This window comes from Triturus cristatus, chromosome 12 (assembly GCF_964204655.1).
Source record: "Triturus cristatus chromosome 12, aTriCri1.1, whole genome shotgun sequence".
NCBI lineage: Eukaryota > Metazoa > Chordata > Amphibia > Caudata > Salamandridae > Triturus > Triturus cristatus.
Window position 1 is genome coordinate 792,038,484 of NC_140595.1, and position 23,591 is coordinate 792,062,074.

The following is a 23,591-nucleotide window of genomic DNA, read 5'->3' on the forward strand; positions in this document are numbered from 1 at the left end:
CTTGAGTTCCCTTCTTGAAACGACTCTAGCCCACCTCCACTTGCCGCCCTGTCTCCGGCCCTATGCTTCAAAGTTCTCATGCTCATTCATACAGTCAAGTCACAGCGCAACCCTTCCTTCCCTCTACGTCTCTTCGCTCAAATAAACCAGACCAGAGATCTCCCGACACTTCCACCCAATTGCTACTTCGCAGTTACCCCTATTCGTGAATAAATTGAAGGTTCTGTATCTCTCTGCCCATCCATGGTCTCCCACCCCTCATCTTGCTTTGTCCTCCAGTGGTCCCATCAGCTTGCTTACCTTGTGGCTGTCAATCATCTTACTCAGTCCACCAGAGAACCTCTCCAAGCTCTCCTTTAGAAAGAGAGAGAAGAGCGACATCAGGAAACACTGAGGCACCTGGGCATTAATCAATCAGGATTTATAAAGCGCGGCAAATCACCAGTGAGGAACTCAAGGCGCGGCATCCCTAGCCAACCTGAACTTTCATCTGAAAAAGAGACCCATCTCCACACCCTACTTACGTTCAGCATGGGGTCATCGCTGGAGTTTTGGGAGAGTTCGCGGATTCCATTGACAAATAACTTGCTGTTTGTGCAGTATTGCCGGCCTGTCTCCAGCATCCCCGAGCACAGCTTCACCAGCTGCAAGAACATTCAACCACACATCACTAGAAGAAAACTTAGGCCCTCTCACACATTGTATGAAGTTTATTGGATCATCTACATCTTTAGAATTGTTAAATATGTATTCAGTTTTCAAAAGAAAAGCAGTGTAGGGCGTATCCATATGCAAGAGCATTCAGTGTGGTGCTGGGAGATATCTCACATGTACTGTACACTCGGTAAGTCTTGCTTCAAGACTTAATGTTCCTCTCTGCAGTTTGTTTTGGCATCTATCCGTACAGACTGTTCTTCGACCGCTTCTCACACCTGCATAGTAGCCCATCAGACTCACTTTTTGGTGAAATGGGACCCTTGATGAGACCCCAATATGAATTGAAAAAGTGTCCTCAGGGTCTGCTGAGGCTTCTTTTGCTACTGGAGCAAATGTATATTTAAGTGCAACACCCTAAGTGGGACGGGTATGCCCAGACGCGGGTCCTGTGCTCATTGTGCCACTGGAACCAAGCTATACCGGGCTGATGAGCCTTAACTAGGGTGAAACCTGTCTTGGGTTGCTCGAGTTTCAGTCCAGGGAGGACCTGACCTGGTGGTTCGGGCTGGCCTGTTCTCACTGGACCAGGGTCAAGACTGATTTGCATATGGCTGGGCTCAAAGTAAGGTCGCACGGTGAGCAAAGAAACAATGGACTGGAATGCGGCCCAAGTAATTACCAGTGAGTGAGATTCATTGAAGCATTCCATCGATCATCTTTTTGTATACTCCAATACAAATTCAGGCTCTTGAGCATTGTGAGTGCACTACGTGTATTGCTAGTACTTGTCACTCGCAGGGGTGAAACGGCTTGCGCCCTACACCCGGCATCTTTTACATTCTATCAGTGTGTGCTCAGTCAGCTCCGACTGGACTCCGCTCTGATTGAAACTGGACCTCTGGGTCTCATTGGAGCCACTCCCGCAGCTTGGGCTATGGCCACTCACCCAGGAGCAGACATCAGTTACCTCTTATTTTGTAACACAAAGCAGGAGTCACCCCATGCTCAAGCAGATGTATCGCTCGCCCAATGAGCACAGCAGGACTGTCCCTCACTTGCCACACTCAGAAGAGCTCATCCCTACTTGCCACAGACAGCAGAGCTTTCCCCCGACAAACAGATTCATCGGTTGTCCATTGAATACCAACTCTTACTGCAGAAAGACAGCAGAGCCAACCTTACTCACCCTATTGAGTCATCGACAGGTGTAATTTATGTTCTTAATTATCTATCCACTTGTCTATGCCAATTTACAGATCTGTCAATCATTAAGCATTTATGGATCCAGTCATCCTCTGCTTGGGGAGGCCCAAAAACAGGGAGTCATATAATTACCCACATTTAACAACTCACTTCAGGGATCTGGAAATCTAGGACACAAAGATCCTCCAGCCGATGAGATCCAGGGATTACTCGATCTACGATCGGAAAACCCTAGAAGAGGGAGCCATGGGGCCAGGACCCTCAAGAAACGAATGTACAGAGTCTGAGGAGGGACCTTTAGAAACCAGCATTTCTGGGAGCAGGGAATAAAGGAGAAATGTTTGGCTGAGAGATTCAGGAACAAGAGGAAGGGGTGAGGAAGGGGCGACGAAGGGGCGAGGAAGGCGCAGATCTGAGTCAACACAAGGAGGCTGGGAACAAAAAGCCCAAGCTTGGCACTAAATTCCAAGCCCTAAACAAACTTCTTTTTGCCCAGGGTTAGGCATTTGATCCCTTGCGGAGGGTTCAACATGGAGTAGTTACCGGGTGTGATAAATATAGCACCGGGGCAATTTTCCCCAGGTCAATTTCGATCATTACAAAGACCTGCAATTCGGTGCACTAGGCACACAATTCTGCATGGTATGCCCCATTCGTGAGTGAATCTCAGAGTAGGAAGTATTTCCCAGACCTGGTAAATACCTCCTTCCTCTCCTTGGCTCTTGTAAATGTGGCCAAAATGAGCTGGATGTAGGCTACCTCCGAACTTCTACGAGGAAGCTGACACTTCAGATAGGAGCATAAGCAGACCAAACATCACCCCATGAAGAGTCACCCACACCTACTCAGGGCTCTGAAAAGGTAAATAGTGTTTAAAAACAAATAAATGAATGTCACATGGGATGTCACAAGATCATTCAACCAGGTGGAGATGTGCTGGGAGTTAAACAAAGCAACCAACATTGTTTTGGGTGACAAAGGTTAGGTAGAGGGCCACAAAATCCAAACCACCTCTGCAGAGTACCCTAGAGGAAAACCCACGGATTACACAAAAATATGCTTCAGCACTCTTCCGTACGTTATGTCAATAAGGTCCAGTTTTAACATGAGACTAGCATAAGAACATAAAGGCGAATTTAGAGGTCCTTTCCGCAATCACACAATGATCCGATAAGAGTATAAAAATAAATTTTATTCCATGAGCTTCTTCACATTCTTTACAAAATGATCCAATTAGTTGGCAGTCACCAACACGTTTCGATGCTAAGAACTTCTTCAGGACGAGAACAAATCTCATATGTCTGGTGCAATTCAGTTCAGGTTTAGTCAAAGACATTAATCATCACCATTAGTCCATTTCTGGGCTGACAGTCGAGTGTACTCCTATGATGTGGAGTGAAGTCCACGCATATCAGGTTCCTCCTTCCCCCTCAGAGATCAACAACGCACCGACAAAAAACCCAGGCCACATCTCTAGCACTCATTCAAGGCACAGGACGTTCGACTGACCCTACACAACCCACAAGAAGGTCATCTGTTGAGGAACTTCACAATCGCATACATCAAATCTACCTGGGAACCCAGAGCGCCAAGACAAGTTATAGGTGAACACAGTACTTTACAGAAACCATACAGTACTGCATCTCTGCTTCAAAAATATGAAGTTATGTGGTTTCTCAGGGTTATGGGAGATTTTAAGTCTGAACACTTCTTGAGGGGATGACAAGAGAGGAGATTGCCCTAGTTACTTACTTGTAATCTTCTTTATCCTTAGCCTGACTCGTTACTTTTGAGGTGCTATCCATGCCAGAACGGCAGACAAAACAAAGAAAAGGCTTGCACTCCGCCTAGCCAGGTGCGTGCTAGAAAACCATCGCCTGCTTATTCTACTTCCTGATTTTACAAGGTCATCGCTACAGACCAGTAGCCAGGGAGGGTAGGTGGGTCATATTATCCGTGACGAGGACGAGTAGGACTTCGGATAATCAAGTTTACCGGTAGGTAACCAGGGTATTATCCTCACACCCCTCTCCTTCGTTTCTGTCATTACTTTGGAGTATTACTGAAGCCATTCTAAACTTCAGGTCTGAAAAATATTTAATTAGTTATCCTTGAACCTAACCAACACTCAATAAGTATTAAATTGATATATTAACGTAAAGATCCAGTATATTATAATAATACGAAATTCAACACACTGGCCCCGAAGTTACTGCATCCACTCGAAGTTACTGCATCCACTGTCCCCAAAGTTACTGCATCCACTGTCCCCGAAGTTACTGCATCCACTGTCCCCGAAGTTACTGCATCCACTGTCCCATTGTCCCTTAAGTTACTGCATCCACTGTCCCCAAAGTTACTGCATCCACAGTCCCCAAAGTTACTGCATCCACAGTCCCCAAAGTTACTGCATCCACAGTCCCCAAAGTTACTGCATCCACAGTCCCCAAAGTTACTGCATCCACAGTCCCCAAAGTTACTGCATCCACAGTCCCCAAAGTTACTGCATCCACAGTCCCCAAAGTTACTGCATCCACTGTCCCATTGTCCCTTAAGTTACTGCATCCACTGTCCCCAAAGTTACTGCATCCACAGTCCCCAAAGTTACTGCATCCACAGTCCCCAAAGTTACTGCATCCACAGTCCCCAAAGTTACTGCATCCACAGTCCCCAAAGTTACTGCATCCACTGTCCCATTGTCCCTTAAGTTACTGCATCCACTGTCCCCAAAGTTACTGCTTCCACAGTCCCCAAAGTTACTGCATCCACAGTCCCCAAAGTTACTGCATCCACAGTCCCCAAAGTTACTGCATCCACAGTCCCCAAAGTTACTGCATCCACAGTCCCCAAAGTTACTGCATCCACAGTCCCCAAAGTTACTGCATCCACAGTCCCCAAAGTTACTGCATCCACAGTCCCCAAAGTTACTGCATCCACAGTCCCCAAAGTTACTGCATCCACAGTCCCCAAAGTTACTGCATCCACAGTCCCCAAAGTTACTGCATCCACAGTCCCATTGTCCCTTAAGTTACTGCATCCACTGTCCCCAAAGTTACTGCTTCCACAGTCCCCAAAGTTACTGCATCCACAGTCCCCAAAGTTACTGCATCCACAGTCCCCAAAGTTACTGCATCCACAGTCCCCAAAGTTACTGCATCCACAGTCCCCAAAGTTACTGCATCCACAGTCCCCAAAGTTACTGCATCCACAGTCCCCAAAGTTACTGCATCCACAGTCCCCAAAGTTACTGCATCCACAGTCCCCAAAGTTACTGCATCCACTGTCTGCATCCACTGTCCCATTGTCCCCTAAGTTACTGCATCCACTGTCCCCGAAATTACTGCATCCACTGTCTGTATCCACTGTCCCCCGAAATTATTGCATCCTCCGTCCCCCGAAATTACTGCATCCACTGTCCCCGAAATTACTGCATCCACTGTCCCATTGCCCCCTAAATTACTGCGTCCACTGTCTCCGAAATTACTGCGGCCACTGTCCCCCCACTGTCCCCAAAGTTACTGCATCCACTGTCCCCAAAGTTACTGCATCCACTGTCCCCAAAGTTACTGCATCCACTGTCCCCAAAGTTACAGCACCCACTGTCCCCCGACGTTACAGCACCCACTGTCCCCCGACGTTACAGCACCCACTGTCCCCCGACGTTACAGCATCCACTGTCCCCCGACGTTACAGCATCCACTGTCCCCCGACGTTACAGCATCCACTGTCCCCCGACGTTACGGCATCCACTGTCCCCCGACGTTACGGCCTCTACTGTCCCCCGGCGTTACGGCCTCCACTGTCCCCCGGCGTTACGGCCTCCACTGTCCCCCGGCGTTACGGCCTCCACTGTCCCCCGGCGTTACGGCCTCCACTGTCCCCCGGCGTTACGGCCTCCACTGTCCCCCGGCGTTACGGCCTCCACTGTCCCCCGGCGTTACGGCCTCCACTGTCCCCCGGCGTTACGGCCTCCACTGTCCCCCGGCGTTACGGCCTCCACTGTCCCCCGGCGTTACGGCCTCCACTGTCCCCCGACGTTACTGCATCCACTGTCCCCCGACGTTACTGCATCCACTGTCCCCCGACGTTACTGCATCCACTGTCCCCCGACGTTACTGCATCCACTGTCCCCCGACGTTACTGCATCCACTGTCCCCCGACGTTACTGCATCCACTGTCCCCCGACGTTACTGCATCCACTGTCCCCGACGTTACTGCATCCACTGTCCCCGACGTTACTGCATCCACTGTCCCCGACGTTACTGCATCCACTGTCCCCGACGTTACTGTATCCCACATGAAGATCCTGGATGAGGTCATTTATAACAAAGGCGTGAATTGACGCCCAAGTAAGTGGCTGCATCACAAAGTTCTGTGAGAGAAACTCCCTGAATCTCAGTCCAAGAAGCATCATATCAGGAGAGGAGTATCTGGTAAAGGCTCACATTTGCTAAAACGCCTGGATCCATCCAAGTAGATAGATACTGTTTTATTCACATTTAGTATGTGCAAGTACTCCTCTTCCCTAGAAGGAGACAGACAAACTACAAGAAGCATCATTTCTTGACCTTTATGCACCACTGAAGCCACTGTAGGAACTAAGGCAAGGCGAGCTTGAATAAGACACCTGTCTTCCACAATCCTAAGGAAAGGAGGTTTACACAACCACACTCTAGTCCCACCAGTTCTCCCTGCAGATGTGATTGGTACTAGAAGGAATATGCTACTTACCAGTATGCATCTGTTCTTGGCATGTAGAGCTGCAGAGTTGTACACTTAGCATAGGTCGCCATCTGGTGTTGGGCCCGGATGTTTGCAGTTTGTTTTTCTTCTTGGACCGTCTTTGGAAGTCACGAGTTTGGTGACTCCTCCTTCGGTCCGTACTGCGCATGGGCTTCGGCTCCATCCTCAGATTGTTTTTCGCCAACAGGGAAATGATGGAGCGTAGTAATAACAGTGAGAAACCCATGTGTGTTGTATCTAAATAAGATGGACTGGAACGGATACAGGTAGCCGGGGAGGCGGGTGGGCGTGTACAACTCTGCAGCTCTACATGCCAAGAACAGATGCATACTGGTAAGTAGCATATTCCGTTCGAGGCATATGAGCTGCAGATTGTACACTTAGCATAGATTATATAGCAGTACCCAACCTTAGCGGCGACCACCGGTATCCGTTGCAGCTGTTTGAAAGAGTGTTTTTAGTACAGCCTGGCCCACCCTAGCTTGCTGCTGGGAATGCACATCTACACAGTAGTGTTTTGTGAATGTGTGCGGTGTAGACCATGTGGCTGCCTTGCATATGTCATCTAAGGGTATATTCCCTAGAAAAGCCATAGAAGCCCCTAACTTTCTTGTAGAGTGGGCTTTAGGGGGAACAGATAATGTTCTCTTTGCCTTCTGATAGTAAATTTGTATGCATTTTACAATCCACCTAGCTATCCCTGATTTTGAGATGGGGTTGCCTTTATGTGGTGGAGAAAAGGAAACGAACAACTGTTTGGTCTTCCTGAAGGGTTGCGTTCTTTGTATGTAATATAGCAACGCTCTTTTCACATCTAGTGTGTGTAAGGCCCTTTCCGCAACAGATTGGGGTTGCGAAAAGAAGACAGGTAATTCCACTGATTGATTGAGGTGGAAGGGGGTAATGACTTTGGGCAGGAACTTCGGATTAGTTCGAAGTATGACCTTGCTGTGATGCATTTGTATGTAAGGTTCCTGTATGGTGAACGCTTGTATTTCACCAACCCTTCTAAGGGAAGTGATAGCTACAAGGAAAGCTGTTTTCCAGGTGAGAAATTGTAGCTCACATTTGTGCATTGGTTCGAAGGGCGGACCCATTAGTCGTGTAAGGACCAAATTTAGATTCCATACAGGGGAGGGTGGTGCCCTGGGAGGAATTACTCGTTTAAGGCCTTCCATGAAGGCTTTAATAGCGGGCACTCTGAAGAGTGACAAATGCTGTCTGTTTTGTAGATAGGCAGCGATCGCTGCTAGGTGTAGGCGTATGGATGAATACGCCAGGTTACACCTGTGAAGATGGAGCAGATAGCATATGATGTGTTGTATGGATGCATCTAGAGGGTTGATTGTATTGTTACGGCAGTACATTACAAATCTTTTCCACTTTGCGGCATAGCATGCTCTAGTGGTAGGACGTCTGGCTTCCATGATGATGTTCATGCAATCAGGGGGAAGGTTAAGGTACCCGAATTCTAAGATTTCAGGAGCCAGATCGCCAGGTTGAGCTGAGCTGGGTCCGGGTGCCTGATTTCTCCATGGTTCTGGGTTAGGAGGCATGGGGAAAGGTGCAGTTTTTGATGTGGTACCACTGATAGTTGTAGTAGCGTGGTGTACCACGGCTGTCTGGCCCACGTCGGAGCTACCAGAATGAGTGTGAGGGAGTGCTGTTGTAGTTTCCTGACCACTAATGGAATTAGTGGGAGAGGTGGAAAGGCGTATGCAAATCTGCCTGACCAGTTCATCCATATCGCATTGCCCTTGGACAATGGGTGTGGGTATCTGGCGGCGAAGCTTGGGCATTTTTTGTTTTCGTGGGTGGCGAAGAGGTCTATTTGAGGATGCCCCCACTGTTGGAAGAATGGGTGAAGAACTTGTGGATGCAGTTCCCATTCGTGTAGTTGTTGAGTCTGTCTGCTGAGCAGATCTGCTATGGTGTTTTGTACGCCTGGAACATGTTGTGCCAGGAGAAAAATGTTTTGGGGAATTGCCCATCTCCATATGCTCTGGGCTAAGCGGGAGAGCTGGGGAGAGTGTGTCCCCCCCTGTTTCTGTATATAATACATCGCAGTCATGTTGTCTGTGCGAATGAGGACTGCTTTGCCTGAAATCTGCTTTTGGAAAGATTTTAGGGCTAGAAAGATCGCCAAGAGCTCCAGATGGTTGATGTGGAGCGATTTTTGCTGTGGCGTCCATAGACCTTGCATTGTGAGGAGTAAGAGGTGCGCTCCCCAGCCGGAGAGCGATGCGTCCGCTGTTAGAGTCACTTGGGGAACCGGGTCCAGGAACGGCCGTCCCTTGGAAAGGTTTGTGGTGTTCCACCACTGCAGAGAGTGATGTGTGCGGCCGTCCACGAACACCAGATCCGTCAGCTGACCCTGGGCCTGGTTCCACTGTTGTGCTAGGCACTCCTGAAGTGGACGCATGTGGAGTCTTGCATGGGGCACTATGAAGATGCAAGACGCCATCATCCCTATGAGCTTCATAAACACTCTTGCTGGTAGAGAGTGTTGAGGAAGGAATATTTTGCGTAAGGCTAGAATGCTTGTGATTCTGGCTGAGTTTGGATAGGCAATACCTTTTGAGGTGTCTATGGTGGCCCCGAGATATTGCTTTGTGTGAGATGGTATGAGGTGGGACTTTTGGTAGTTCACCGTGAAGCCTAGCTGATGAAGCAGTTGGATGGTGCTGTTTGTATGTTGCACGCATTGGTGGTAGGACGCGGCTTTTATGAGCCAGTCGTCTAAGTAAGGGAAGACGTGAATATGTTGACGTCTGAGGTGTGCTGCTACTACTGCTAGGCATTTGGTAAACACCCGTGGTGCAGTGGTGACCCCGAAGGGGAGAACCTTGAATTGGTAATGTTGCCCGTCCACCACGAACCTGAGGTATTTTCTGTGAGAGGGGTGTATTGGAATGTGAAAGTACGCGTCTTTCAGATCCAGTGTTGTGAGAAAGTCTCCCTGGCAGAGGAGTGGGAGGACTTGTTGTAAGGTGACCATGTGAAAGTGGTCTGAATGTATGTAGGCATTTAGAGGCCGGAGATCCAGAATGGGTCTGAGGGTCTCGTCTTTCTTTGGGATTAAGAAATATAGGGAGTAGACCCCTAGATTTCGTTGATTGCCGGGTACCTGCTCTATGGCGTGTTTCTGGAGGAGCGAGAGTACCTCTTGTTTGAGCAGTGTGGAATGCTCTTGGGACATTGGACGGTGCCTTGGTGGGATATTGGGTGGGGTAGATGTTAGCTCGAGGCAGTACCCTGACCGAATGATTTGGGTCACCCATTTGTCCGATGTTATGGACTCCCATACGTGGATAAAATCTTGTAGTCTGCCCCCGACCGGAGTGGAATGGTCTGGGGGGAGCGAAGGGGAGTCATTGTGCGGGTGGGGTGGCAGAACGGGTATTGTTGGTTTTGCCCCTGCCCTTATTGTTGTTGCCTCTGTAACCACCTCTTTGGTTGCCCTTTGAAAAGGTATTTTGAGGAGGGGATTTGTAGGAGGTAGAGGCATTATCGGTGGAGGAGCCTCTACCTGTGCCACGAAAGGACGAGCGTCGAAAGGAACGCTTAGAGGCTTGGGTCTGGAGCGCTCCCATAGACTTCGCTGTGTCTGTATCTTTCTTCATTTTTTCGAGCGCTTCGTCTACCTTTGGGCCAAAGAGTGTTTGCTGGTCAAAGGTGTGATTAAGTATTGATGTCTGGACCTCAGGCTTGAACCCTGATATCCTGAGCCAGGCATGGCGGCGAAGCAGGACACTGGTGTTTATGGCTCTAGAAGCAGTGTCTGCTGCATCGAGGGCACACTTAATGGAGGTGTTTGTGATTAGTTTGCCCTCCTGTATCAGGTCATGAGCTTGACGTTTGTATTTCTCTGGAAGGTGCTGCATAAGAGCCTCTAATTCATCATAGTGTGCTCTATCATATCGCGCAAGCAGTGCTTGTGTATTTGCAATGCGCCACATGTTTGCAGCCTGGTAGGCGGTGCGTTTACCAGACGCGTCCAGAAGTTTAGATTCCTTGTCTGGTGGTGGGGCATCTCCTGAGGATTGGGAGTTAGCCCGCTTTCTAGCTGTGGAGACAACTAGGGAATCTAGAGGAGCAGGGCCCTTGATGTATGCAGGGTCTGTGGGTGCCGCCTTGTACTTCTTCTCTATTCTAGGGTTTAGTACTCTGGCTCTGACAGGGTCTTTGAATACCTCTGTAGCGTGCTTGGTGACACCCTTAAGCATGGGTAAAATAGCAGTGGAACGATCTTGTAAATCAAATGTATCCAGTAGGAAGTCTTCTTCCACTGGTTCAGTGTGCATGTCCACCCCATGGTAGTGTGCTGCTCTCTGCACTAAATGGTGAAACCCTAAAGAGTCCTCTGGAGGAGACGGCCTTGATGGGTATAGGTCGTCTTGAGGTACATTGGGTACATCAGGGTTATTATAATCCTCCCATGGATCTGGGGTCCCTGGTGGAGTGGAATCCATTGGGGCGTCCCCTGGGTCATTGTCCGGGTCCCCGTCATCCGGATCTGGGGATGGGGCCGGATCGTAGTGAGGTAAAGGTGGAGGGGGTGGTGGTGGGAGGGGGGGTGGCAGTGGGGAGGGTACTCTAAGGGGAGAAGTAGCTGAGTCCCTCTTTTTGGGTGGAGGAGGAGGAGCCGGAGCCTCAAGGCGACGCTTCTTAGTAATCACAGTCAAAAGGCCAGTCTTTGGATCTCTGGACAAAGTCTTTTGTAAAGGGTCTGGTGTAAACAGAGCCAATGGCGCCGAGTCGTTTGTCGGCACCGGCGATTTCGGAACCGGAGGTTTCGATGTTCTGTGTACGCCATGCTTTTTGGAGGTCTCCGTGTGTTTCGGCGTCGAATGCTGTTTCGGCGCCGGAGCGTCGGTGCCGACCGATTTCTGTTTGTGTTTGGTCGGCGCCGAGTGTCCAGGCTTCGGCACCGGTGGTTTCGGAGTCGAGCTGGATTTTGCAGGCTTCGGTGCCGAGTGGTGTTTATCGGCACCGGGCGTCGGCTGGCTCGATCCCGAGCTGCCGTGAGACTTTGAGTGCTTCGACACCGGGCCCGAAGGTGGGGTGATCGAGGCTTTGGTTTTGGTTTTGCCCAGGCCGGCAGGCGAGGGAGTAACCGGAGTCTCTTTGGTTTTCGGTGCGGGGCTGGGAGGGGGCATTGTACTCACGGCCCGCTGTCCTGGTGTTACGTCCTCCAGGTCTGAGTCGTCGGCCTCGGAAGCGCTGACGATGTCTTCTCCCAGTTCGGTGTGTGTCTGCCCCGAAGCTTCGGCGTCGTCTCCGAAGATGTCCGGTGGAGCTGTCGAGGATGAGTGCGCCATGGTGCGTCGAGCCCTTCGATCTCGGATCGTTTTCTTCGATCGAAAAGACTTGCAGGCGGGGCAGTCTCGAGCCTCGTGTTCCGGAGAGAGGCAAAGGTTACACACCTGATGGAGGTCGGTGTGGGGAAATTTAGACCCACATTTTGGGCACTTTTTAAACGGAGTCCTTTCCATCGGCCGGGACCGGAGTCGCGGAGGGCCCGAAGGCCGGTGTCGATGTACGGGATGGAAAAAGTGCCGCTTCGAGAGATGAAGATGAAGGAACTCGAAGAATCGAGGATTTTCCGTCGAGGCTGGAACCGTAGAAGTTCGAAGCCGGAGCACGAAGTATCACATCCGAGCCCGATGGCGGAAAAAAACAATCTGAGGATGGAGCCGAAGCCCATGCGCAGTACGGACCGAAGGAGGAGTCACCAAACTCGTGACTTCCAAAGACGGTCCAAGAAGAAAAACAAACTGCAAACATCCGGGCCCAACACCAGATGGCGACCTATGCTAAGTGTACAATCTGCAGCTCATATGCCTCGAACATACAACTTTCATTGTTAAGAATTTTAACTCTACTGAAGTTACAGGTTCAAATGGACAACACTGAATGGACTTCAGTGCTGGCACCAATTCGAAAAGTGGTAGAGAAGAGCACATTAAAGGCCTAGCAACATAAAACCCTTTCAGTAAACAAAAGCCAACGTGTTCAACATTTCCAAAACCTCCCCAAGCTTCACCAAGAGATCCTATTACTAACCACTGAGCTTTAGGAGAAGAAGTTGGCAGATATTTTTCAAACTGTTCTTTTAAAACTGAAGAGTAGTAGAAACGTTACATTCAATAGGTGACAAGGATTTCAGGTTACTCCAGTGCTGAGAAGGTTTCCAGTGCTTAGAGTGTGCCTTCAGGCTCTAAGGGCGTCAAGACCTCTGAATTGCTTTAGCTAAGAGCCCTGGAATCCCTGCCTTGGAGTCCAACCATTCCATCCTCCAGACCGACAGAGACAGCAGTTTAAGAGGAAGATACCCTGGAGCTCGAGGAAAGGGAGTGAGCGGATCCTCCAAGGAGGAGGCTGAGCCGTAGACTGATGTACAGAGAATCCCATCCTACAGGGCGGATGGGAGAACTACTATCACCTCTGCTGCTTTATCCCAAATCCTTAGAAGAAGTCGAAGGATAAGAGGAAAGGGAGGAAAGGCGTACATGAGCCGAAGAGGCCAATGCACAGAAAGGGAAAAGACTACCCAAGCCCTTGGAGCCAGAAATCGAGAATGGAGTCTGCGAAGCAGCGTATTCTCGGGAGAGGCAAAAAGATCTTGTGAATTTCCTGCACATAGATTTGAAGACCTTTAGTAACAGAGAAAAATCTTGTGATGTTAGAAAAGCCCTGCTGATCACACGGTCCTTCATCTGATGTTAGCAGCCTTCACTGACAGTAGAGGATGCTCTGCAAACATCCCCATCTTCATAGCTCCCATATTTAGGGTTGTTGATCCCCTTCGCGCTTGTCCGTTAATGTAGGCAAAGTCACCGAATTGTCTCTCCTTATCCCAACATGATGACCCTGCCGTGGGGCTTGAAAATGAACTTGAGTTTAATGCACTGCAGATAACTCTTTACAGTTTTAAATTTTTTCTTTGGATACAATTTCCCTTATATCGACATTTCTATTAATGTTGCACCCCAACCCTTTGAACGGGGCATCTGTCGTTCCCACCTTTCGTGGACCAGGATGACCTGGAAATCCTTCTTCAGAGACTCTGGGAATGTCTACTACTGCAGCTGAAGGCTAACTGATGAATAACCTGAATTTCCTTTGGAAAACTCATCAATGCCAGTGTCAATACCCGAGGAGATGAGCCGGAAGCGGTCTAAGGCGTAATCTCGCCCAGGGAACTAGGAACACACACCATGCCACGTGCCTTTGTACCCTTAGCCATAGAAGATTCAGACTTTGGCAGAAGGAACTGATCGTAGCATCTCTCTCTGCTGTAGGAACACCACCTGCAACGACATCCTAAAATGGGAACCTATAAATATTCGGTTCTGAACAGGCTCCAAGTTGCAGAAGATTTGTTGGAAACACTTCTGAACAGCTTAGAGCCTTTGCCCTGTCCTCTGAAGGAGCCAATTGTCCAGGTAGGGGAAGATGTCCCTTCACAATGCTCCTGTCAGGGCCATCATCTTCTTGAATACCCTTGGGGCAGATCTGATGCCAAAGAACAGAACCTGAAATTAAGACAGATGTCCCAGGACACACAACCTCGGGAACGTTTGATGACCAAACCATATCGGAATGCAAAAGTATGCATCCGTAAGATTTAGTCTCATCATGAATGCACCAACTAGACTCAGTGGAATGGTCATTTGAAGGGTTTCTATCTAGAAACAAATAATTTAGATCCATCTTAACACCCTGAAGGCCTTTCACTGGCTTGGTCCGGTTGTTGTGGAAACCAGGAAGATGATTGAATAAGTACCTCACCTCGCCTTCTCCTGAGGTACCGGGATAATTGCTTTCTTCACCATCAGGATATGAACTGCTTACAACATTGCCTCTTCCTTCAACTGGCTGGGGCACGGCATAGCTGTGGTCTCACTCTCTGGCAGCGTCTAGAAGAGCTTGGTTTGATGTCCTTCTATGAGGATTCTCAACACCCAGGGATGTCATGTAGCGGCTTCTCATGCGGTCCTCAAATGTTGCGATCTTCCTCCAACTGATCACTGTGGGCCATCGCCAGCAGTCAAGAGCACGGTCTCCGTCCTGGTGATTGAGATGCTCCCTTTGGTTTGAATTCATTTTAATAATTACTGATTTTTTTTACATGGAAAAAAAGATGACTGCAGACTCAAACATCTTGGATGGCTGAAGAAACAAAGCGTAGAAGAGCTGGAAGAACCGCAAGGTTGACGAAATGGAGAGGAAGGCTTCTCTTTAAAGAGATAAAGTTGTTTTTCCTCTAGTTTTGATCCAAACAATTGGATTTTTTCAAAAGGCATCCACAGCGCAGCATTTTTCTGGGCAGAACTGAACCAATCAAAATAAAATTCAAATCCATAAAAGAGACAAAGATAGTGTTCATGAAAGTGGAATATACCATCCACAGATATAAAAGAAACCATGCGAAATATATGAAGAATTTAAAATGTAATCAGTATTCAAGGGCTAGTCAGGAAATAGGGCAAATTGAATATTCCAATAATTTAAAATAATTTCATAATTTCAAAGGGTTATTTATATACAATAACAAACAACTTATCCTATTAAAAGCTGACAAAAATATTTTAGCACTATTTAAAAAGAGCAATAATAAAATATAAATCGGCCGTGCCCCTCCCTGAGAACTAACATATCCCTACAGCCTTTTCAGTTTTCTTTGAGTGTAAACCGTCCAAATGAGATGGTGATTTTCGCCTGCGATGAGCCATTTTAATAGGAACAAGGATTGTACAACATGTATGCACATTTCTCAGTGATTTTAAAAATATGAGGGCATCCTGATGGTAAATTACACCTTGTGACGGGAAAAGGGGTTGTAAAATAGAAGATGTAATATCACAGTAAGATTTACAGAATAACTCAAAATGAGTCGTCGACTGTGATGCCTTTCCGTCACATGGGCATCTTGGTAAGTTCCAGGGCCACAGATCTGTTTTTGGAAAGACCACTAAATGATGAATCAACTCTAGGCGTAATCTGGTCATGAGGTTCTGAGGAGTTCAAGTCTTCCTCTAGTTCATGCAATAAGGTATTTATGTCCTGAAGCCAAGGTATTTTATCAAAACGGTCCATAGCCAGGCAATCCTTGATGAGCTCCCTGGTGAACTGGGTACCCTGCTTTGACCAGATACCATGCTAATTCATCAATGTATTATACTGGATAAAGTCCTCTAGGTACTTAATGTCAAGTTCTTTATGTGCTTTAAAAGCAGGAGTCGAGCTTTGCACTGCCAAAAGTCTGTGAAGAAAAATGTTTTATTGGACCTGCAAGTGTGAGCTCTTTTCCTTGCCCCATTTCGGAGAGCCGTACAAAGCTACCGAGAGGCAGTTGCTTCTATACAAGTTAATGGCTTCTCTTATAGGCTTGCTTTCGATGTTCTTAGCAAACCTAATAACAGCCGCAATAGCTCTTCTAAATTTTGACTTGGCGGTTTCCAGAAGAGGTAGTCAGTCACCTTTCTGTGAGACAATTATGCCCAGGTAACTAAAGGTTTTGAACTCTTCTAATTTAGGACCATGGACATAGTGGCCCTGCCTTAATTTCCACCTTTACCCACAAATCATGCTGTGGGTCTTAGTTAAATTCAATTTTAGATCCCTGCTCTCTATAAAATTTACAAATTTTCTATCAAACTCTGCGGGCCGTTTGCTGTCCAGGACATGAGCACTGCATTGTCTGCGTAAAGTAAAATGGGGGTAGGGCGAGAGCCCACCCACGGAATGTTTGCTTTCATATTCTGCAGAAAACGGTCCACCCCATTTATATTTAGGGAGAATAATAGTGGTGCAAGCACACAACCCTGCCTAACCCCGTGAGTCCCCTGAAATTTCTCTTTGTGTTCCCCATTGTTGCCATAGCACACGGAGGCAGTTAAAGAGGGATACAGTTGAGAAATATGACAGCCTACATCACTTCGGGCACCCATAGCTAGTAAAACGTGCCATAATTTGGAGCGGTTACGAGATCAAAGGCACTAGAAAGGTCTACAAAACACAGATATTTGTGCCCCTCCATTGCCACTGTATATTTGCTAATAATGAGGCACACGGTAATTTTCTGTTCCTCTGTGCGCATTTCTTTCCTGAACCCGAATTGTGATTCTGTCAAAATAAAATTTTCCTGGGCCCAGTTTGTCCAGCCTTGCAAGTATCGCTCTACCCATGGTTTTCACCAAAGGGTCTGGAAGCGATATGGGCCGATGGCAGGTGCTATCACCTCTGTCCCCTTTTTAAAAAAATGGAAATGATCACACTTTCAGCCCACGTCTTCGGGAAATAGCCGTTCGCATCTGCCTTGAAAATCTTGGTTAAAGTTTGAGCCCATAAAGAGGGAAAAGACTTAAGAGCCCGTCTGCCAGCATTCAGGAATATATTCCAAATGGACGCGGTTGTATCGCTCTCTGCCAGACCCAAAGAACTTACTCCATCAAAAGAGATGTCCGAAAGTAGCTCCACTGGTCTCTCTGTAGCTTCCAGCAGCATTGAATATTCAGAACCACCTAAACTACTTTGAAAAGTTCTTTGAAAGCTGACAGAATGGCTTATGTATGCCCCTTACATTCCAAGTCTCCTGGCTAGATAGGCACCCACCTAACTCTTCACGGTCCGGTATATTTCCGTGTCAGTCTGATCTTTTAGTAGGTTTTCTTCTGCCAGACTGGTTCGTCCCACCAGACTAACCACTGGAGAGCCCACAGAGGCCGCCTCTGGAATGCATGTATGCGTCTCTTCCAACAGATGAAGTCCACACATAAAACTGGGAAAGCTGACACGGTCTGGGTCCTTCCACTCCCTTCTGGTCACATCCAATCATGCGGATGTCAGGAGGGCGAAGGAGGAGGCGCTGAACTGGCCTCAGCGCAGTCCCAGATCAAGGGCCGGGTAACAATCAGCTGGAAACACGATGTTTAGTCAAATTCTAGGTAAAAGATCAGGCCTCGTGTGTATCTGAATCCTTCCCCTTAGGTCTGAGGGTATAGCTGCTATAGCGTCATCACCGCTTCCCAGAGGAGCTACATCATCCCTCAGATCCATTACTTTAGGGGCAGAGCATGAGTAGGACTATATATGGAGGGTGTAGGTGGATCTCACATGACGAAGCTCCGCCAATAAGGGTGGGCTGATGGACTCTTAATCTCCCTGCCTAGTGATGCACTAATTTTTTGAAGAGGTGTGCACAGTATATATAGCATCATGCGGCGTTTTGTTTTTCTTTGGACTTAAGACCTTCTGTTAGTGTATGTCGATATGTTCTGGGGATTGAAGGTATTGTAGTCCGTAAACTAGTCCCCCTAAGACCCTTTTGTAGATTTTTTGTGAAGTCGGGTGTAGGTGGACACACAGTTCTGCTTACCCCATGCTATGAATGAGCTACCCGCCTCCAAAATCTCTTAGTAGGATGAGTGGGGACATGACGAAGAGGAAGACGAGCCTTCTAAATGGTGCCTCTTTGTACGCTTCCACATTCTGAAAACAGAAACGTATCAGAAATCATTCATCGTACTCACATAGTCAGTCGGTGTATTCCTGTTCTTTACAGTGAACAATGCATGTGTTTGCCCAAGAAGGAAAACAAAGCTTGTGCACGCGCAAGAGCCGTACCTCACGGCTCCTTGCACAAACGCAGTACCTCCATATCAGAAACGATGCTTGCCGGATGCTGATCGCTGCTCTCCTTCAGGGCCGGACTGGGAACAGCAACCAGCCCTGGCAGACTGCTGCTGGACCGGCACTGTGAGCGGGGGTGGTGGGTGCTAGCAAGAAGCACCGCTTTTGCTTTGGTTACAGGGGGCGATATTGCAGCACTGCTGCAAAACCAGTCCCTAGTGACAAAACCGGCCCCCACGTCCACAAAACCGGCCCCCACCAATTCGGCCCACCGGGAAACACCTGGTGCCCGCTGCCGCCAGTCCGGACACTGCTCACCTTCCCAGGCCAGTAAGCACAAACCTTACCTTGATATATTCCTTACCAGGCACCAGTTGCCACAGTAAAGAAAAAAGACGCTGTGTCCTTGTGTAACGTAACTGGTGGTCATGTAAAGCGCTCCAAAATCTTTGGCTCGAGTTTGCGCTATATAAAAACGCAAAAAATAAAGAAATAAAAAAAAAGTGTAGCTTCATACCTTAAGTCCGGCAGTCCTATCACACATTGCGGTACCACCACCTCGCTAAGGCCAACACTTAAAGTTCTCAGGGTTGCCCATTAGGGATCTAAGTTTGCCACGGATTCCGGGATATCGGTTTCTCCCTGACCATGAGACGGGAGCAAAACCAGGAAGTAGACTACAGCCAGGACCACTGGAATTATGCAGCAGGGGAGAGCCAAATTATGCAGCAGGGTTGACAAAATTATGCAGCAAGAAACGGCAAATGATGTGGCATAATGCGGCACATTTTGTGTCAGTATTATCTCATTATTTTGGTATTTTTACACCAGCTAACACCATCTGGACAAAGATTTCTTCTCACTAGTACCATTTTGACACCCAAATGCAGAAACGAGTAACAAAAACGTGACCAATGAATCTCCGTTTAGGAATTTCCATTGTGTGGCAACATGTGCGCCCTTTAATAACTTTTGATCTGTTTTAGCTAGAAACAAAAACAAAAACAAAATCGGTTGAAATCTGTAAAATTATGGATCGTATGGGAAATAACACATCTGAAACTATGCAGTGACTGTAAAACCGCACAATTCCAGGGCCCCGGACTATAGCATCACGGGGGTGAGCAGGGTGTGAGCCTCATTTCCTGTTTCTGTCTCCTGTCCTGATGTGGAGATCACAACAAAAGTAATGATGAGGGTGAGGGACATGGGTGTAATAGTTATAATTTAGTGTTTATTGGGAAATAAGATCACAGGGCGAGTGAGACATAGGAGGGAAACAGTGCGCTGGAAATCTGTGGAAGGCGATGCACTGAATAGGTGTCAAGCTTCCTTCGAATCCTAGCGCCACGCCCACTAGCAGCCTTCTCTTCTCTTCCACGAGGGCGACCGCCTAGTCGTTTCTTTACTGTCATAACTGGTACTTTAATATCCCGGCCGGTTCTAAACGGAGTAAAATCACCTGAAGCCGGTACTTTTTCGCCTTATCAGTTCATACTTTAAACAGTATATATAAGAAGAAAGCGCTTCAAAATGTGTTCTATAGATGCCCTACTGATTCCGGACTGCTAATTTCAGTAAACCCAGGCAGAGAGGCCATGTCGAAAATGAATACAGACGATTTTATAAAGTTTTATTTAAGTATCGTGTCTGGGCCGTTGCAGTCTTTAAATGGGGACAAAGGGCCGAGGAATCTCAGCCTAAGGTGGGAACTCTATCTACCCACCTGGCCCTCCTCCTACCCAAAAGCGGTCAGGATTTCTTTAGACTGAAGATGGTCCCTAGAATAAAATCACCAAACTTTTGAGATGCATTGGTGGAATCACAAAGTAGCTAAAAGCCCGATAACTGTAGACCGTTGCTGCCCTCTTGCGGCCAGTGGTGGAACCGCTCGGTTCCTGTGGCAGATACTCTGTGGGCGCACGCTGCTGACATCACTGCACCTAGAGCTAGGGCCACGTGCGCCTGGGAGGGAAGCGAGAAACTGCTCTTTCATCAGAGAGTGAACTGGGACGTTGCTGCAGTCACGCGATTCGGTCATTTTTGCAAAAGCAGATTAGCAAAGGTGATACTTGAGACAGAAATTGATGCTACCAACGCCCTAAGGACATATATTTAAATCCTGGAAACTCCTGGGAAGAGAAGTTGGCATTTGTCAGTTTTTCGTAAAGATGTTTTACCTTCTTATAGCTTCTATGGGGTGAAAAAATACAACTTTAATTCAGATGGGAAGCTTTGCGCTCTTCCCGAAAATGTATGCAATGTATTACTTTTTAAGGTTTACACCGGTGTAAACCTCTGAACCGCATTTATTTCGGATTTTTTTTACATTTTTAAAATGATCAACTAAACCACCCCGTGATGAGAATTATCAGCATGTGTTTGCTTACGCACAGATACTTGTTTAGAGGGGCAAAAAGGAAAGTTTTTATCTTCCTTCCCGATAGGGGAGGCCTCGAACAACATCTGGAATTAGCAGAGCTGTCTACTTAACCGCAAACTGTGGGTGTCGTCCGTTGGAGCGGTGCCCCACTTAAAATCCCCCCCCCCCCCAAGCCCCAGAGATGAAAAATATAATGGTAGTTCATTACTATTTTACTTAAAACCAGTCACGTGCCGAGCTTCAGGATGGGGGGGGGCGGGGTCGCTGCTGACTGACAGCGGAGAGTGGAATGTCTAATGCACTGTTTAGAGTGTGCATGTCTTTTTGGCCAGCCGTCTTGTGACGGCCAGCCACACATGTGCACTTTAAACCTCTCAACCCAACTGTCTTAAGACAGCTGGGTTGAGAGTAAGTGCAGGCCTCCAGTGCACTGTAGAGCGCAGAGTGAGGCTGCTACCTCCAATCAGGGCGCTGCTCACATGCTGCATGTGAGCAGCGCCTGGATTGGGCAAGGGAGTTCCAGCATCCGGTTCCAGTTTCTGCAAAAAAGAGATCCGGGGCAAGGACGTCGCTTTAGACAAGTTTTATTTTATTTCTTTAAATAATATTTTGCATGCGTGCACCCCTGTTGCCCCTCCTTCTGCATAGATGCCAGCCGCCACTGGGTGTGGCCCGCATTCTTGAGTGGACGCCAGGCTGGGCACCCACAAATACAGTCTCTTAACCCGCGCTTTTCCTTGATTTATTATCACTGGGTATCTCAAGAGACCTTCAAACACTGGCTCTTAGGGACGGCGAAGCAACAGCAGTGGGATAGCAAAGGTAGGATGGGCCTTCATGAAAGCAGGAACTGTTCAGAGATAAAAGACAGCCATTATCAGGGGTCTGATGGCCCCACCAGGTCCAGACCAGGTGCCACTGCACCTGCTTTACTACCGATAGCCACGCCCTTAGCGCTGAGGAAAAAGTGCAGGGTTGTTAAAGAGGGCACTACAGAAAACAAGATGGCACTGTGGGAATGAAAACAACAGCTGTGGCAGATGAGGGAAAGAAGAGCCAGGCTAGACTGTCACGGTGTCCCCACGCTTTTTCCAATTTTAAATACATGTCCCGGTTTTCAGGACAAATGTCAACTCGTACTGCAACATAGTTTTGAAAGGTATGCTTGGTGCCTCTAAAGTCTTAAATAACTCATGTAATGTATCTGTTCTTTTCAGGCAACGCAGGAGTTCGGCTGCTTGCAAAAGAGGGCAGGGGGATAGAGTGGAGGCCGTCCCCTAGCTAATGTTATGTAAATGTAGCCTTGTGAATGTGGGCATTTACAAGACTACTTTTACATCCGACCTCCTCCTGCACCATCTGATAGAAAAAGATAAATAACATAGGTTAGACAATTCTGCTTTGCAGGATGACACACATGCACTAAAGACTGCACCATGCCCATAAAATCCACAGCAGAGCTCTCATCATTTCCAAAGTTGAGTGAAAATGAGATTCTAGGGGCAGCAAATACAGTGAAGTCGGGATTGTCCCTGGATCCAGCACCAGAGGACACTCTCCTGAAAGGAGGCAAGCCGCTACTGTCTGCCTTAGTGGACATTTAGAACTCTCCTCCGGAGAATGGATGTGTCCCGGACACATGGAAACACGCAGTCATTCGCACGCTGCTAAAGAAAACCTCCCTTCACAGGAAAATCATTAAAATGGCCAACGTCATTTTTAGCCAACAGGAGCTTTCAAGTGAGTGAAGGGCCCTTTTTGTTAGAAACACATAGGCTGGAGTATGGAGCGCCATAGGGCTCCTCTTTGAGCCCCACGCTCTTCAACATATATGTCCGACCTCTGTCAGATATCATTTGTACCTTAGGCTTTACTATGGTATCTTACGCCGACGACACCAGATCATCCTTTTTTTGTCACCCAACACTAATTCCACCTCGGAAAGACTCACCACATGCCGGAGCAAGTGACTAGCTGTATGACGACAAGTTGCCTCAAGCTAAATGAAGACAAAATGGAGGTAATGGTGGTTGGTAATGCATCACTTTGAAATCAAGTCTTCTGCCCCCTTTGCCTAGGGGAGTCCCTTATTCCTCCGTCAGAAGTCAAGAGCCCTGGAGTCACCTTGGATAAAAATGTGACTATGGCTTCCCAGGTAAGGAAGTTGGCAGGCACTTTCTTCGGCCTTTTGAGAACCCTTAGGAAAACGCTTAAATGGCTTTCCTTAGAATGTCGGAGGGCGGTGGTCCAAGGCCTCATACTTTTTCATCTGGATTATGACAATTTTCGTTATCTGGGCAGTCCAGCTTATACGATAAAAAATTAGCAGGTTACCCAAAACGCTGTGGCATGAGCCCTATTGGGTGTGCCCAAAAAGCACATAGCATGTCCGGCTCTCGCACAACTCCATTGGCTACCCATCAACAAGAGATTAGAATTCAACGCCCTATGCATTGCCCATAGGATAAAATACTCACCTGGCCCGCACATCCTTCAGCACCTTATCATCCCATGTTGCAACTCCCAGAGCATCAAGATCGAACAACTTCTTGCTGTCCCTAGACTCAAGAGACCGAAAAGTGGGGGACGCTCATTTGCTTACCCGACTGCCAAGCTATGGAATTCTCTCCCTGTCCAGCTCAGATCAAACAAGCACTTGCCAAGTTTCAGGAAGCAATTAAAAACTAATCTTTTTAGATGATTCTGTGCATTGTCCTGCTCATCCTGTTAGCGCCGGGAGGCCTGTGCTGGGTAGCTGCGCGCTCTTTAAAAATGGCTAACATAAAATATTGTTGCCCAACCTAATTGTACTCGTTTTATCTTCCTCAGGTAGATGAAAGGCTGAGTGCATCTCCAAGGAACTGAACTTGGGTGCTTTAGTCAAACACAGACCCCTTGGTGAATGCATTAGTTCACTGGGGCACCACACCTTACACTCTATGGCACACTTTGCTTCTAGGGTATTTAA

At 47.8% G+C, this 23,591-nt stretch overlaps 1 protein-coding gene across 1 annotated transcript in view; it reads right to left on the minus strand.

The window, feature by feature from the left end:
• ACAP1 (ArfGAP with coiled-coil, ankyrin repeat and PH domains 1) overlaps positions 1-23,591 on the minus strand; it is a 240,526-nt gene that overhangs the window by 81,979 nt on the left and 134,956 nt on the right. The window contains exons 3-4 of the mRNA XM_085637553.1: positions 525-644; positions 301-354 (exon numbers count right to left, since the gene is read on the minus strand). Of these exons, the coding sequence (XP_085493679.1) occupies positions 301-354; positions 525-644 (174 nt within the window). The remainder of the gene's footprint in view (positions 1-300; positions 355-524; positions 645-23,591) is intronic.